Source organism: Colletotrichum truncatum (assembly GCF_014235925.2).
Source record: "Colletotrichum truncatum strain CMES1059 chromosome Unknown Contig_0002, whole genome shotgun sequence".
NCBI classification, from domain to species: Eukaryota; Fungi; Ascomycota; class Sordariomycetes; order Glomerellales; family Glomerellaceae; genus Colletotrichum; species Colletotrichum truncatum.
Window position 1 is genome coordinate 6,335,297 of NW_027222399.1, and position 14,633 is coordinate 6,349,929.

General features: G+C 48.4%; 5 protein-coding genes across 5 annotated transcripts; all 5 read left to right on the plus strand.

Moving 5' to 3' along the window:
• Positions 1-147: 147 nt before the first annotated feature.
• CTRU02_204690 (dynactin 6) lies at positions 148-777 on the plus strand (the record flags this gene model as incomplete). Its single annotated transcript, XM_036721166.1, has 2 exons — positions 148-537; positions 586-777. 2 exons carry the CDS (start codon positions 148-150, stop codon positions 775-777), a joined length of 582 nt encoding a protein of 193 aa, XP_036587150.1.
• A 3,314-nt stretch (positions 778-4,091) lies between these two features.
• On the plus strand, positions 4,092-5,354 carry CTRU02_204691 (uncharacterized protein; the record flags this gene model as incomplete). Its single annotated transcript, XM_036721167.1, has 2 exons — positions 4,092-4,595; positions 4,653-5,354. 2 exons carry the CDS (start codon positions 4,092-4,094, stop codon positions 5,352-5,354), a joined length of 1,206 nt encoding a protein of 401 aa, XP_036587151.1.
• A 1,168-nt stretch (positions 5,355-6,522) lies between these two features.
• CTRU02_204692 (uncharacterized protein) lies at positions 6,523-7,900 on the plus strand (the record flags this gene model as incomplete). Its single annotated transcript, XM_070204412.1, has 8 exons — positions 6,523-6,552; positions 6,619-6,709; positions 6,767-6,808; positions 6,859-7,013; positions 7,055-7,101; positions 7,161-7,298; positions 7,375-7,794; positions 7,846-7,900. Coding segments are annotated over 8 exons (978 nt in total), but the record flags the coding sequence as incomplete, so codon positions are not given.
• A 2,625-nt stretch (positions 7,901-10,525) lies between these two features.
• CTRU02_204693 (FAD binding domain-containing protein) lies at positions 10,526-12,324 on the plus strand (the record flags this gene model as incomplete). The annotated part of the gene is made up of 2 exons (XM_036721169.1): positions 10,526-11,179; positions 11,227-12,324. 2 exons carry the CDS (start codon positions 10,526-10,528, stop codon positions 12,322-12,324), a joined length of 1,752 nt encoding a protein of 583 aa, XP_036587153.1.
• Positions 12,325-12,716: 392 nt separating this feature from the next.
• On the plus strand, positions 12,717-14,180 carry CTRU02_204694 (toxin biosynthesis protein; the record flags this gene model as incomplete). Its single annotated transcript, XM_036721170.1, has 1 exon — positions 12,717-14,180. One exon carries the CDS (start codon positions 12,717-12,719, stop codon positions 14,178-14,180), a length of 1,464 nt encoding a protein of 487 aa, XP_036587154.1.
• Positions 14,181-14,633: the final 453 nt, after the last annotated feature.

The window sequence follows — 14,633 nt, forward strand, 5'->3', positions numbered from 1 at the left end:
CACCACGCAATCACTAAATACGTGGACGTCAGGCACTCGGTGTTCTGCATACAAGCTTGCCTTTGTTACGACGGTAACAATAATGCGTCTTTCACTGTTTTTTGTCTAGAAATTTACCGGGCCGGAGCATCCAGTACACACCTCAAGATGTCGTCTAACAAGCGGCATTCTATGCTGCCCGCCGTCTCTAATACCGGCCCACGACCACCAGTCAACTTCTCCTCGTCCCTTACCGTCTCCGACAGCGCGATTCTTGTGGGAACTCATTCAGTCACAATTCAGTCTGAAAGCGTGCTCCACCCCCGGTCAAAGCTCGAGTCCACGAACGGTAGCATTCTTATCGGCCGTCGCTGCATTGTACACGAACGAACACACATTGGCGCACTCGGCAACGACGATGCTAGCGGAGGGGTTTCCCTTGGAGACTACGTGACGATAGAGGTTGGCACCGTGGTTGAGGCGGGAGGTACGGAAATTGGTACAGACACGGTCATCGGTGTCCGATCTCGGATCGGTCATGGGGCTGTCATCGGCAAGGTTTGCGCGACCGCCCCCTACATCAAGTTGCGAGACTAACAGCCGCAGAACTGCACAATTTCGCCCATGACAGTCATTAAGCCCGGCGAGAAGATTCCCGATTTCACTGTGGTGTACGCGAACGGCCAGCGACGGACGGACCGACGAGGAGTTACAGACTTGAAGCACAAGGCGCAGGCGCGACAGATTGATGTACTGAGGAGATTGATACCCAACAAGGCTGAGAAGTGGCTTGTTTAAAAAGATAGATAGAGCAATGATACCCCGAAGTTTATGTTAAAAACAAGAGCTGGGTCGTTCGAAAGCAGTGTGCCACTGTCATGGCACGTCAAGGGTCGCTGGGCTTGTGTTCGCCCGCCGGTTGAAGGCAAACGCGGTATTCTGCATTCTGACTATCTTACATAGCTCGAATCGTGTGCAGCATTGTGTCTAGCTTCCTTCGCTATTCGTAACGATGCCTCTTTGCGTCTGTGGCATAATCTGCCTTGCCGCACTGCTCAGCACCGCTGACAAGGCATTCTACATTTTAGCTAGGGTGTACTGCCGTCTAACATGAGGACTGCAAACTGGTATTAGCAAGGTTTGAGGCGCAGTGCCGCGTTAAGTAGTAGAATCTGCAAACGAGTGCGATAGAAGCCACCGTTGGCGCTATGCGGCACGGCTGAACTCAAGCGTGGCGGCTGACACCCAAAGTCTCGAATATCACCTACAAGCAAACACTGGCCTTGATTATTTAAACCTGACTCAAAAACATGGAGACGTCACAGAGATTCTTCGCAAAATCCCTCTAACTACTCGTCATTCAAACTCAAGTCAGTGCTACACGCCTGTCAAGTAATTTTTGCAGTTCAAAATAATTCTTGTCATTAAATCCCAAGCCTTTAACACAGTATGTTCTGCTGGTTTTGTCGAAAAGTCTTGGAAACCCAGCCTCAACAGGAAGGATGGTTGGGCAGACTCAGACAAGCTCTAGTATTTCAGCCACAACAGCAGCCTCCAAAACAGGTAGCAGATCGGTGGGAGTTCGAATGCAAAAGGACTGTGCCGCTCTCAACAATACGGCGGAGTGCCATGGATTGTGCCTCTTGTCACGCACTTTTGACCGGCGAACGTATGGGCTGCGCCACAGAACTCGGGTTCTGGGAAGACAACGACTGCAGACTCGTTTTATCATCCTGCTTGAGTGTTGATACGAAAACCGGAAAGAGAAGTGTAAGCCTAACGGCCAGCAGTGAACCCTTCCAACGCCGTACGATCGGTGGCAGCTTCCGAATCATTAGACTAGAGTCGGGTAAGCGCCAGATCCCGCAAAGTTAGAGCGCGTAATGACTGACCCATCAACAGCAGATCAGCCAGGCTTGATGTCGAGTTGGACGAGCCAAAGTACTGGTTCAGATAAAGCCCTGAAGTTTGTGAAGGATTGCCTTTATAAGTGTCAGACTACTCATGAGCAATGCCGGCTTTTGACAGTTGAGCCAACTTGGTATCCTACCCGCCTTCTTCAAGTGGACAAGACGAAAACACGCCTTATAATTACGAAGGAAACCTCGCCTGAAGGACCCTATGCAACCTTGACCTATAATCGGGACGGAAGCAGCGTCATGGAATGTACTCAAGGCAGCGTTGAAAGCCCTGGAAACTTGAACCTATTGATGGGGGGCATCCCTACCAAACAATTACCTGTGACATTTGCCGATGCTCTGACTGTCATCTGCTTCTTGGGAATCAAGTATATCTGGATCGAATCACTTTGCGCCATCCAAGATTCAGAAAAAGATCGGGAGGCTCAGAAGAAGGCAAGGAGGAAAATACACCAAAGTGCATTACTAAACTTGGCAGCGACACACGCGATGAATCCCCACCAGGGACTTTTCACACCGCGCAATCCGGATCTAATGAGTTCCGGAGTAATCAATATTGAAAACGGACCTATTAAAGGACTTATCGAAGCTGTGCCGGAACTACTCAATGTTCGAGACCAATGGATTAGGGAGGTCAAGTTAGCGTCTCTAAATGCATCAGGCTGGACTACACAAGAACGCCTACTATCGCCACGCATCGCGCACTTCACGTCAGAGCTGATTATTTGGGACTGCAATGAGTGGACAGCAACCGAGGCCTTTCCGTATGAAGGGGAACCATGGTATTCGAATGACCCGCCGCTAGAGACAGCATATGTTTGGAACCACGGGATGATACCGCCATGGCTACAACCAAAGAGACTCTTCAACTTGCAACAGTTTCCTCATGATCAGACCAAAATACTCCAGATATGGGGCAGGATTATTGAGGTTTACACGGCCTGCCAGGTAACGATTCAGTCAGAGAAGCTCGTGGCCCTCGCTGGAGTAGCAGAGGTTGTCGCTGAGAAACTCGAAACCGAAACACGTTTCGGCTTAGTAGGTGAAGGCTTCGAAATCCAGCTGTGCTGGTGGAGTAAACAGCCAAGCATACGCAACAACCTGGCTCCCTCATGGTCTTGGATGTCCATAGATGGCGCGGTGAATACGATACATGGTGAGGGCTGGAGGTGGGAGCACAAAATATATCATCTTGGTAGTCGTTTCAATATTTTCATTCCCCTGGCGCAGATTATCGACAAGGAAGCCGCACTGACAGAGAAAAAGAATGCAGAACAGCACATCCGAATGCGTTGCATGCTGATTCCTGTATTACCCAGCAAGGAATGTGAGAAATCTTACGTTCTGCCTGCTACGGACTCGAAGAACATGACTCTCAATGTCTCCCTAGACAGCGAAACGGACACACCAGAAGAAGGAAACTGTTTTTTTGTGCCCGTTGTGGAAATAGAAGCCAAGCTGACAGGACGGCTATGGCCTATCCGTCAAGAGGTCAACAAGATCTGCGGTGTGTTGTTAAAATTAGTGGACGAGGCAAGCGGCGTGTTTCGTCGTTGCGGTTCAGCTTTTGTGTCGTCGCATTTTATGGACGGGAAGGTAAGGGATCTCCCTTCGCGGTCCTATGAGCCACTTGAAAAAAAGACTTGGTGGCGCTTGGAGGAAAAGGCTGAAGATGCTATCAGACGGCTTTCCGTCACGCCCGGAAAGATGGCCATTCCAGTCACGCAGCATGAGGGACAGAAGTGGCATCTTATCTCCATTTTCTAGTATGAGAGTCCTTGGAGCTCTCAGACTTGACTTTTCTTACCACGAGAAGATTGACAAAAGGCTGCTATCGAATTTTCAAACATTTTACTACTTTTCATTACCTAGTTCTTCATAGTAATACCAACTAATAGAAGAAGCAGCACGTATTCCTTCGATCGTAATTTTCAGATGTGCTTCTAAAATTAGACAGTCCTACACCGCCTTCATTTGTGTGACCTGGTTGCTATACTTGTAGCCTCGACTGCATCAAGTACACACGCTTGCGCATATCCTCATTGGGTATCAGTCTACGATCGCCGTACGCCTCTTCAAGGGTTCAGCCCTTCACAATCGCCTCCTATATAGACCCGGACAGCACCCCTCTTACTCTTTTACTTGCTGGAACCATTGAAGTATTTGATCGATTTCTTAAGTAACACGCTACCCATGGCCACCGACTCAGCCTCCTGGACAACAGTTCAGGAATTTCTACAGAACAACGATCAACAAACTATTTCTTGTTTCAACCAAGTCAACTGGGATCAGCTGTGCCGAATTGCCTCAGGTGCCAACTGCAGCCTGGAATGTGTTGCTCTGGATCAGGTCGCAAATGGACTCAACAACATTGTCCGTCAACTTGAGTTTTCTGACAAGACACGATGGGCAGCTCGGATTCCCATTATAAGAGGCCCGTTATATAATTCCTTTTGGACCAATTTGCAAAATGAAATTGCAACCATGCAATTCATTCAAGAGGCCTCCAGCTTACGGGTACCCCGAATCTTTGCATATGACACAGAAGTGAACAACGCTGCAAAATCTGCCTTCATGCTTATCGAAATTCTTCCCGGCATCGTTGCTATGGATGCTCTCGGAGGTCACAAATTACACCGTGGTGTGATACCCGTGGAGTATCGAAAACCCTTCTATCGATCTGTTGCCGAGTGTCATGTTTGTTCTTAGTAGCCCACCTTCTTGACCTCACTGTATAGCAACTTACTGTACCAGGTCCAGATGACTTCACTGCGACTCCCAAAGATTGGAACTGTTATCCGAAGGGATGATGGTGTATTCGAGTCGGGTCCTATTCCGGGGATCGGCGGTCCGTTCGATACAGCGACGGCCTTTTTTGAGGCATGGGCTGATAAGGTCAAGTTCAAGCTCGACAAGGAAACAATCACCAAAATGATGGAGAGAGGCCCAATCACAGCAGAAGAAACGCTCCAAATTATCGACGAGTTCCCATCGCAGATCAAAGACATGGCTAAACATCTTCCCTTTCGCAACGAGGGACCATTTCCTCTATGCCATGATGATTTCCTCCATAGTAACATCATGGTCGACGAAGCCAGCTTCATCGTAACAGGAATCATCGATTGGGAGGGGGCATGCACGGTTCCCTGGGGACTCATTGCGTACCCCGAGTTTCTTCAAGTCATGCCTCCATCGTTTGGCTTGCCCCAGGACTACGACCAAGATGGGCAACCCCTTGATGAATTTGTGAAGGAAATGTGGCGGGAGCGGAAAGACTATGTTGAGATGGTGAAGAGAGTGGAAGGTGAAGACAGCTTGCTTTCAAACTCTCTTAGTAATAACCTAAACCAGGCATTGGCGTACTCGTATGGAGCGTACGATAATGGAAAATTGGGATTCTATGATAGAGTAGCAATGGAGTTGAAAAAGGCATGTAAGAATACAGTAATTAGCTGATCTCGTTTGGATTCGGTTACAGCAGAGATAATCCGAGCTTCGCAGTTTTAAAATGCCTTGACATCCTAGAGAGTCACGCGTCTACTCCGTTTATTATGGGCGGAAGCAAGGTAACCTATGCTGATGAGCCCTAAGATAGTAGGTTAGCCGGCTTGCGATGCTTTTTTGGCTGTGGTCCTATTTATCTCAGCTCACCAATCAAAAGCAGATATACACATCTGCAGACTGCCTCCACGTTGAAAGAAGGCTGAGATGGATCGAGTTCTCACAGATTTTCCATAGGTCCTCGGAGAAGTTGAAACCTATTTGCGCGGTTGGAGCATTGTGATGTGTTGAGAATATGTGAAGAATTCCAGCCACTTTGTAATGGACCGATTGGCGAATTTTCAGACAGCCTCATATTTCACAAATTCAATACATAGTAGAGTGGCAACGGCTTACTCCTTTAGACTTGAAATCGGAGCACATGCACGTTAATGGTCTTCCATAGTAAATCCGACCATAGGAGTGAGGTAGACCCCTGTCACCCGGGCTACACGGCAGGACGCATGTTACTTCGGACGAACCGGAATCTCACTCTGTTGTCAAATTCGTATAAGTAGGTCTGCTGTTATCGGCACCCGAAACAAAAAAGAAATATATCAGAAGGTCTGACCAATAGCACAAAAGTCCCTGCGGGAAATCGTCCCGTTTTGGGCGATCTGTACGATGACTTGTCTGTGATTCCAAGACATTGTCTCTTAAACAAGCAGCATCATTGGGAGATATTGGTCGCTTAGCGACTACTTGCCACAATACTGCATGATCATCTCCACAAGAAATGAGGGGTAATAACGGGAGTAGATCGATCATGTCATCTTCCATGGACAGATAAACCGCGAGGTGCAGCAAACAATGCGTAATCTGGGTCATTGATTGCCCTTTCCGGACCCGAGGATATGGCATTTCAAAGACATTGATCTTTTACAACTGACAGAATTTTTAACAAATCTCCCAGCAGGCTGTACCACGACCATGGCTCGACCTACGAGCCCCGGCAAATCTTCATCTGCTGGAAGCCCGGAGGCCCAAGTCCAAAATGACCCGATAGAGGGCGAGCTAGTCGCTGAAGAGGTACTACACAATTATTCGTATTTTGTGCCTCACTCTAACAATTGAAAACACACAGAATGTGGACGACTTTGCGTCAGATTATGGTGTACGTATCCGTTAGCGAGGCTCGTGGTGGTGTAGCATATGATTCTCACATTGACTCCTTCACCAGAGCATCGCATCATCGACGACAAGCATAAGCAGTTCAATACTCGAATACAGAAACGAAAATGGCAGGACCTACCATAAATATAAAGATGGGAGTAAGCTTGAATTTATCTATTGGTGGCTGTGACACCCCAAAAATCTAATCAGCATAGAATACAACTATCCCAATGACGAGACAGAAAACGATAGACTAGGTAATTCCGTTTCCATGAGGCCAACTAGCGAGCGGTATTAACGTATCCAGATTTGCAACATAACCTTTTCCTTCTTACATTTGACAACAGACTGGGGACTGCCCCGCCAAATACCATAGGCTCTCGGGTGAAACGCGTCCTTGACGTAGGTACCGGTACCGGTATCTGGGCCATTGAGTTTGGCGATGAGCATCCCGAGGCCGAGGTAAGGATTGATTTTCTAATAATTTCAATCGTAACTAACAGAGAATTGAGGTTCTCGGGGTTGATCTTTCCGCCATCCAACCGCAATTGTATGTACATCCCCCGCCTGACAGCTATCATTTGCCGCGAAACCAACTCACCATTTCAGTGTACCCCCAAACGTGAAGTTCGAAATCGACGACATTGAAGAGCCATGGCTGTTTAAACATCCCTTCGACTACATCCACAGCCGGATAATGACGTCAAGCATAGGAGACTGGAGAGGTTATCTTCAGAAGTGCTATGAGTAAGCACCGACAAACACCTAATCCCCATCATAGACTGTCCTTAGCAACCTGAAAACTGACACCTGTGTCAAATAGTGGACTGGCACCCGGCGGCTACCTAGAGCTCAATGAGATTGACGTGTTCCCCACCTCTGACGATGGCACTCTCACAGAGGACCTTGCGTTGTCCAGGTGCATGCGGCTGCTGGGCGATGCCATGGCAAAGATTGGCCGTGCCTTTCAAAGCATTCCGGAGTTGAGAGATATCATGATTGAGATCGGGTTCCGCGACGTGACGCTTAACCGGTTCAAATGGCCGTCCAACACATGGCCGAGGCATGCGAAATACAAGGAACTCGGCTTATGGAATAACGAGAACCAGATTTCTGGATTCGAAGGCTACACCATGGCTCCCTTCACCAGGATTCATGGGTGGACGAGCAAGGAGGTGCAGGTATTTCTGATTGATGTTCGAAAAGACATTAACAACCGGAACATCCATGCATACTGGCCGATGTAAGTGAAGTGGCACACCTAAATCATCATCTGATTGCTGACCACATGTAGCTATTCTCTTTGGGGACGAAAGCCTACGGAAGAGGAGGCCAGGCAAGGCTTGTAACAGGAAGATGTAAATTGAATTTAGCTACATTGACAGGCACTTATGGTAGCTGTGCATAATGGGGCCCTTGAGTCTCTCAATGGCTCTCTATGTGACTGTTAAGTGCGTCGCGTTGGAATAACGATGAGTTCAGGTATGATAGGGGATGCACAGATTTGTGGTATTTGAGATATATAATGGCAAGTTTGACTCATCTGCGTGAGGGCCAAAAGCACATGAAAATGTATCGGTGGGGACACAAGAAATGAGAAAAGTTTGATTTAGAGCCTTCCAATCAGTCCCGAACATGAGCTTATCATGTGGGATTGTAGTAAGTCCTTGCAAGGCAAAGGTGGGAGCGTCTTTGCTGGTACCGCCTCGTAATGAAGGGCTATAAACTTAATTCAAGGCAAAAGACAAAATCTTTTAGGGCTAGAGAAATATAGCATTATTTTGGAGTCCACTCACATCAACGGTTATCCTCCTCGGCCCGAAAATCTAAATCTTATCTTTGAGATATATTGGCTTGGCGGTTGGAGAGTTCAAGGTAAAATACCAAAGTCCGGAATGAATATGATCTTGTGATATAAGCCTGCCAGTACGTTGACATCATTTCAAACCCAACTGTGCAAGACTCCAAATTAGCCCTAAGTGAACCACACTCAAAATGAAGCTAGATAACTGAGTCATCCAACCAAAGGAGGAATGTAGTTTCTCCCGCGCAGACATGTTCTACCAATATTCAAAAGCTGAAATCAAAGTTTTAACATTAGTGGCTTGGAATGCATAGACTTTACTCTTGAACTGGGCATTCTCTATACGAAAGCATGATTTGCCACGATCTTCCATTTCCTACAATCGCGAAAATAACGCGTTACGCGTCGAAGGACCATAGAACGAAAGTATAGCATCCCTATCATCTCTGAAATGATGGGTGTCCTCTTTCTCAGATCTTTAATTCACCTGGTACTTCCTATACTATGATACAGCTGCTCTTGCCCCAGCCTTACATTTTATCCTGAGCAATGAGTAGAAGGGAAGAAGTAGGCACTAGGGAGTGGAAGTATCAGAAAGGGAAAGTTACTGCGAGGCGTGCCTGTGAAGCAAGGCTGACGGAAACGCACGTGGATGATGTGTGGCTGTTGCAGGTGACCACCGTAGTTGCCTCCTCATCTTGAAGATTCCATGATCTACGTACCGTTGATTGATGAACTCTCTTGCCTTGATTAGGTCATGCCCTAACCAAAGAACCTATGAGGTATAATAGTCCAAAGTGGCAAGCACGAAGGACTCCGTAACAAGTACGCCAAGAATTGGAACAAAGACTCCCAATCAAAAGTCGACACCTCCTCGAGAACATCCAGATACAAATACAACTACAACTCTCAATATACTGACATTCCCCAACCATCAAGCTATCAAGTATCCATCCATACATCCAATTCTACGTGACTTTGTCAGTTCGACCACGAAATTACGCGGCCTTTTCCATAACCGAATGCCACTTTGGCAGCCCCTCTGACGCAATCGCAAACAATTATCGCATAACGAGGGCAAAATGTCCCGCAACAATGGTGTATTTCTATATGACCGTATAGGGGTCAAAAAGACGTTCTTCCTGACTATTCATGGTAACTCAGACCCACCAAAACATCTTCGAGACAACTACAAGTGGCATTCCGCCAGAATATACGATCCTCCAAGCACATGGCTCGCACAACGCGCCGGAACACCCTACGGCTTCGTGCCTGATAGAGGGACTCCCGTCTACGGTGTCTATATCACCGGTCTGAGCGACGCAGAGGTGGAGAGAATCGGTAGCGTTTACAGCTACCACGACAAGCAGGTTGCTGATGTTTACACTCTTTGCAATCATGGAGTCGAGAAGAAGCACTCTGGTGTCCATTTCTGGCTCCCGAAACCGCATATAGAATCTGCCATGATGTCCGGAGGGTCTCATTTCAGGGCTATGCAGTGGACTGCTTTATCCGCCGATCCAATGTCCAACAATGTTGGCAACATGAATTGGGCTGGGGGGGCCGGGGCAGCGTAAGCAGGGGTAAGAATGCATGGCGGGCATGGTTAATGGCTAAGAAAATATGAATTTGTGATAGGGCCCAATCAAGATACATATGAGTCTTCAGAGACAAGTAGTACCTCCATTATCAGCATTATCAGTGACACTATGAAATGCCTGGGGCTAGGAATCTGTTTTCATTCGCTAATGTCGCAGAATATAACTATCCATGATTATTATTTTCGAAAGGACTGCTGGAAATTGACACCCTTGCAGCAGAGAATTTGGCCTGGAACTGGATCCCTGTAGGACAATCAAGACTCCCCCGCAAGCAAGATCTGCGGGTTCAATACAACGTCCGCTGCCGGCTTTTCTTAAGCATAGATTGCCCGGCGAATAATAATCGACGGGCCAGGGTTAGAGATCCATATCCTACTCTGACATGCTACAGGAAGTCGCTCCCTCGGCGGAAGATCGCCATCTCGGCTGGGGGGACCATATCTTCAGTGCAACGTCGGCAACCCCCTCACTTGAGAACTAACATGGGGATTTTTCGATAAGTAGGCGGGAGATGCCCTGCACTAAATAAAGCGGATTCGTAAAAAACCCATCTTCTGACAGAATCAGCCATGGCCAACCACCTTTTAACCCTGATTTTACTGACTTTCTGGAGGACTACTTTTGCGGAGGGCCGCTGTAAAACATACCCTGGAGACGATGCTTGGCCATCAGACGAAGCATGGGCATCTCTGAATGCGAGGGTGGATAACCGCCTTCTCAAGCCACGTCCCCAAGCTGCCGCGTGCTACCGGGGACAGGAGTATGATTCAGAGCTCTGCAAAACGATGTCGGCCAACTGGACCAACTCATACACGCACCTTAACGACCCAATAGAGATGCTCTCGCCGGTGTACCAAGGCCTGACCTGTTTGCCGCCTAATATTTACGACTCGGGGAATTGCACGATGGGTGGGTTTCCGTGGTACGTTATCAATGCAACTTCGCCAAAACATGTCCAAGAGGGAGTCAAGTTCGCCAAAGATACCGGGGTCCGGCTTGTGGTGAAAAATACAGGACATGACTTTTCGGGCAAGTCGGGGGGTGGAGAGTCGCTCAGCATCTGGGCGCATTACTTGAAAGACGTAGAGTACATTGAGGAAGTCGTTGATCAGGTGGAGGGCTATTCTGGCCCGGCGTTCAAGTGCGGTACCGGCGTACAGGCCTTTGAGATCTATGAGATTGCACACAGATACGGGAAGATCGTCGTGGGAGGAGAGGGTCAGGTACGTGATTGTTGGGACCACGAAAGCTTATAAGCTAATCCTGTCAGACTGTTGGGGTGATGGGAGGATACATCCAAGGCGGAGGCCACTCACCATTAAGCTCCATCTATGGCACAGGCGCAGACCAGGCTCTGGCGTTCGAAGTCGTGACAGCCGATGGGGAGTTCGTGACGGCAGACCACACCCAAAACTCGGATCTCTTCTGGGCTCTTCGTGGAGGAGGGGGGTCTACTTTTGGCGTTGCAACATCTGTCACAGTCAAAGCATTTCCGGATGTACGCACGACGGCATCCAATTTCAAGTTCTCGACAGCAGACGGCATTTCGAACGACACGTTTTGGGCGGGTGTGCGGAGCTACTTTGACCACTTTATCACCAACGCAGACAGCGGCACGTATGCATACTTTCTCATGCTGCCCAACAACCCCAGCCCAGGCAATTTCCTGTTCCAAATGACGCCATTCTTCGCACCGAACAAGACGGCCGAAGAGGTTGAAATGCTACTGGGCCCCTGGCTCACTACACTCAAGGACTTGGGCATCGTATTTGACCCGAATATCACCGAGTACAACTCGTTTTACCCTGCCTGGAAAGACTTTTTCCCATTGGAGGTAGTTGAGAAAGTCAACGTACAGAGTGGCTCCCGACTCTTCCCGCGCAAAAACTTTGAATCAGAAGAGTTAAAGCAGGCGACCTTCGACGCCATCCGCACATCACTGGAGACAAACCACGTCTTTGTAGGTTTCAACATTAAGGCCACCAGCCCTGACAACCCGGATAATGCGGTTAATCTTGCTTGGCGAGAAAACATTCTCTTTGCGATCCAGTCGGTGAGGTGGTCTGCAAACGCCACCGCCACCCAGATTATGGAGGCCAGGAAGGGATTCACTTTCGGTGACATGCAAAGGTGGAGAGATATCTCTCCAGGGGCAGGGTCGTATCTTGCCGAGTCGGATCGCATGGAGCCGGACTTCCAGCAGGCATTTTACGGAGACAAGTACGCGCGCCTGCTGGAATTGAAGCGCAAATGGGATCCCGAGGATGTGTTTTATGCTGCTACTGCGGTTGGAAGCGAGTTTTGGACGGTTGAAACGGCTGATGGGCTGCCTCATGAGAATGGTAGGCTGTGCCGCGTGGAGAAGTAGAACGGACCGAGTCCAATGAGTCAGAAGACGAGACTTTGCAGTCTACTTCTTGGCTTGGTTTTGTGAAAAGTAGGGGTAAATGTATCCTCTTTGCTCTGCTGAGTCCATGGATGGGTTATGGGCTTGACATTCTTGGTGTGTGGCCGTTTATGGCGTCGCTTCCATGGCTACAACGAACTCTAACGTACAGTTTGTAAAGATAGATAAGCGTTTATATGCGGATACAGTTTTAGAAAAAAAGACAGATGCAACGGTAACGGAGAAAACTTTGGGAGAATGTATGTAGTGAACCGTTTCAGTAGACCATTTGTCAACGCAGTGTTATTCCAGGTCTTGTTCACCCGCAGAGACATTGACTACTATTATCAATAACAGGAACAAACACGGTCAATATGGAGTCGTTTCTTGGGAATTTTACTCTCGAAAACCTGAATTTTGTCAACACCACCCTGAGTAACACGAGCCTAGATGGCTACAACTATGAGCCTCTTACGAACGATTTCGTCGCGAACAAATCAGAATTACAACGACGCTACGATGCATACATAGCATCTAAAGAGTCATCTCCCTGGAGCGCGTACATCTGGCCTGTCTCCATATACATCGTTGGCCTCTCATGCGTCGCCGCCGCCATCAACGCTCGAGAAAAGCATCGAGCACCCTTCGTCTTCGCTTTCATGGCCATTGGCTTCGAAATTCTGCGGCATGTCGGCGGGATGAAACTCCACTATGCGATGAAAGACACTCTTTTGAAAGCCATCATCATTCAAGTCATGGGCGCTGTGGTTATGATTCTCCGGGAGAAGTTCGTCCTCACTGAAGAGCAGCTGAGGCTCCCCTGGAAAGAGCGCGCTATTGCAACGTATAAGATCTTGTGGAACGGGCGCTTCATCCAGACCCCTCGCCCAGCTCCCGTTTACCATCTCATAAAGGAGAAAGAAGGAAACACAACTCCCAATAGGAAGAAAAGCACGAAAAACAACTTTGATACAACGACTGTGAATTGCGATGGGATGACAACCAACTCAACTCTGAAAGATTCAACTGCACCAACTGAAATTTGGAGCTTTGCTCGCCATCAAATGATTCAGCTCTGGGCAAGCCACCGCTTCCGCTGGCTTCTCAAGTCCGCAATCCATCTCGTCCTCGTCGTATTCATCGACGATTTCAAGAGCGCACTTGTTCTGAGATATCTCCGATTCGGCTACAGCGACGTCACAGAAGAGAAACGCTTCATCATACTCCGTCTGATCCAGGGCAAGGACGTCCCCCTGCGAGAAACAATCATACGCTGCTACTTCGCCTTCGAGGGGATATGGGGCGCTTACAACTGGTTCACGCGTGTCCACCTCGCCTGCGCTCTCTTCTTCGTCGGCATCGGTATCGACGAGCCCGAGGAATGGCCACCCATGTTCGGCGACATCAGGCAGGCGTGGAATTTGCGCCGCTTCTGGAGCAAGTACTTTGACCGTCTCATATATCGGAGCGTCGCCGGGTGGGCAGAGATGATTCTGGAGTTCACCGGCTTCGGACAGCGCCCCTTCCGAGGCAAGAAGCGTTGGGTGCTGAACGGTATCATATTTACCATCAGCGGCGTGTTTCATGGCTACACTGACCTGCTGAATGGTATGGGCTGCGCCTTTTGGTGGGAAATTGCGTGGTGGGTTGGGAACTTTGTCGCGATATGCGGCGAGACGGCATTGATATCTGCTATGAGGAACTTATGCCCTCGGGTCTACTCCGCATTGAGCGGCAAGATTGGAAAAACTATTGGATTCATGTGGGTGTGGTGCTGGCTGTGGTGGTCTGCCCCCATAAACCAGTTTGTCGCTATCAGATGCATGCCTCGGTACTGAGGGATCGTACTTTACACAACAGTAGACTTGCGAGGCTTACGATATATCTGATGCTTCTTTGTATAAAAATGTTATTCTAGGACTGGGGCGATGTGGTGTTGAAAAGAGGGCGTTGGATTGTGGTACACTTGACTGACTGAACTGAGGAAATGGGTAGGGCACTTAGACTCGACACAATACAAACGATTCAAGGCCCAATTATTTGCTATCGGTGCACTGAATTAATGATATGAATGTGACAAGACTATGGATTTTGGCATTCATCCTGGCAAACCACCAGAATATCTCCGTGGTGAAATTGTGGAGTACGGAGGGGATATCGTACTGTGATTGACGTTCCCACGTTTCTCCACGGCGAAATTGGATTAATCCAACCTGCTTGTAAGATATGGTAGTTACGATATAAGAAGCTAATGAGAGCCGCAGAAGCGAATCTCTTCCCTCAACACAATC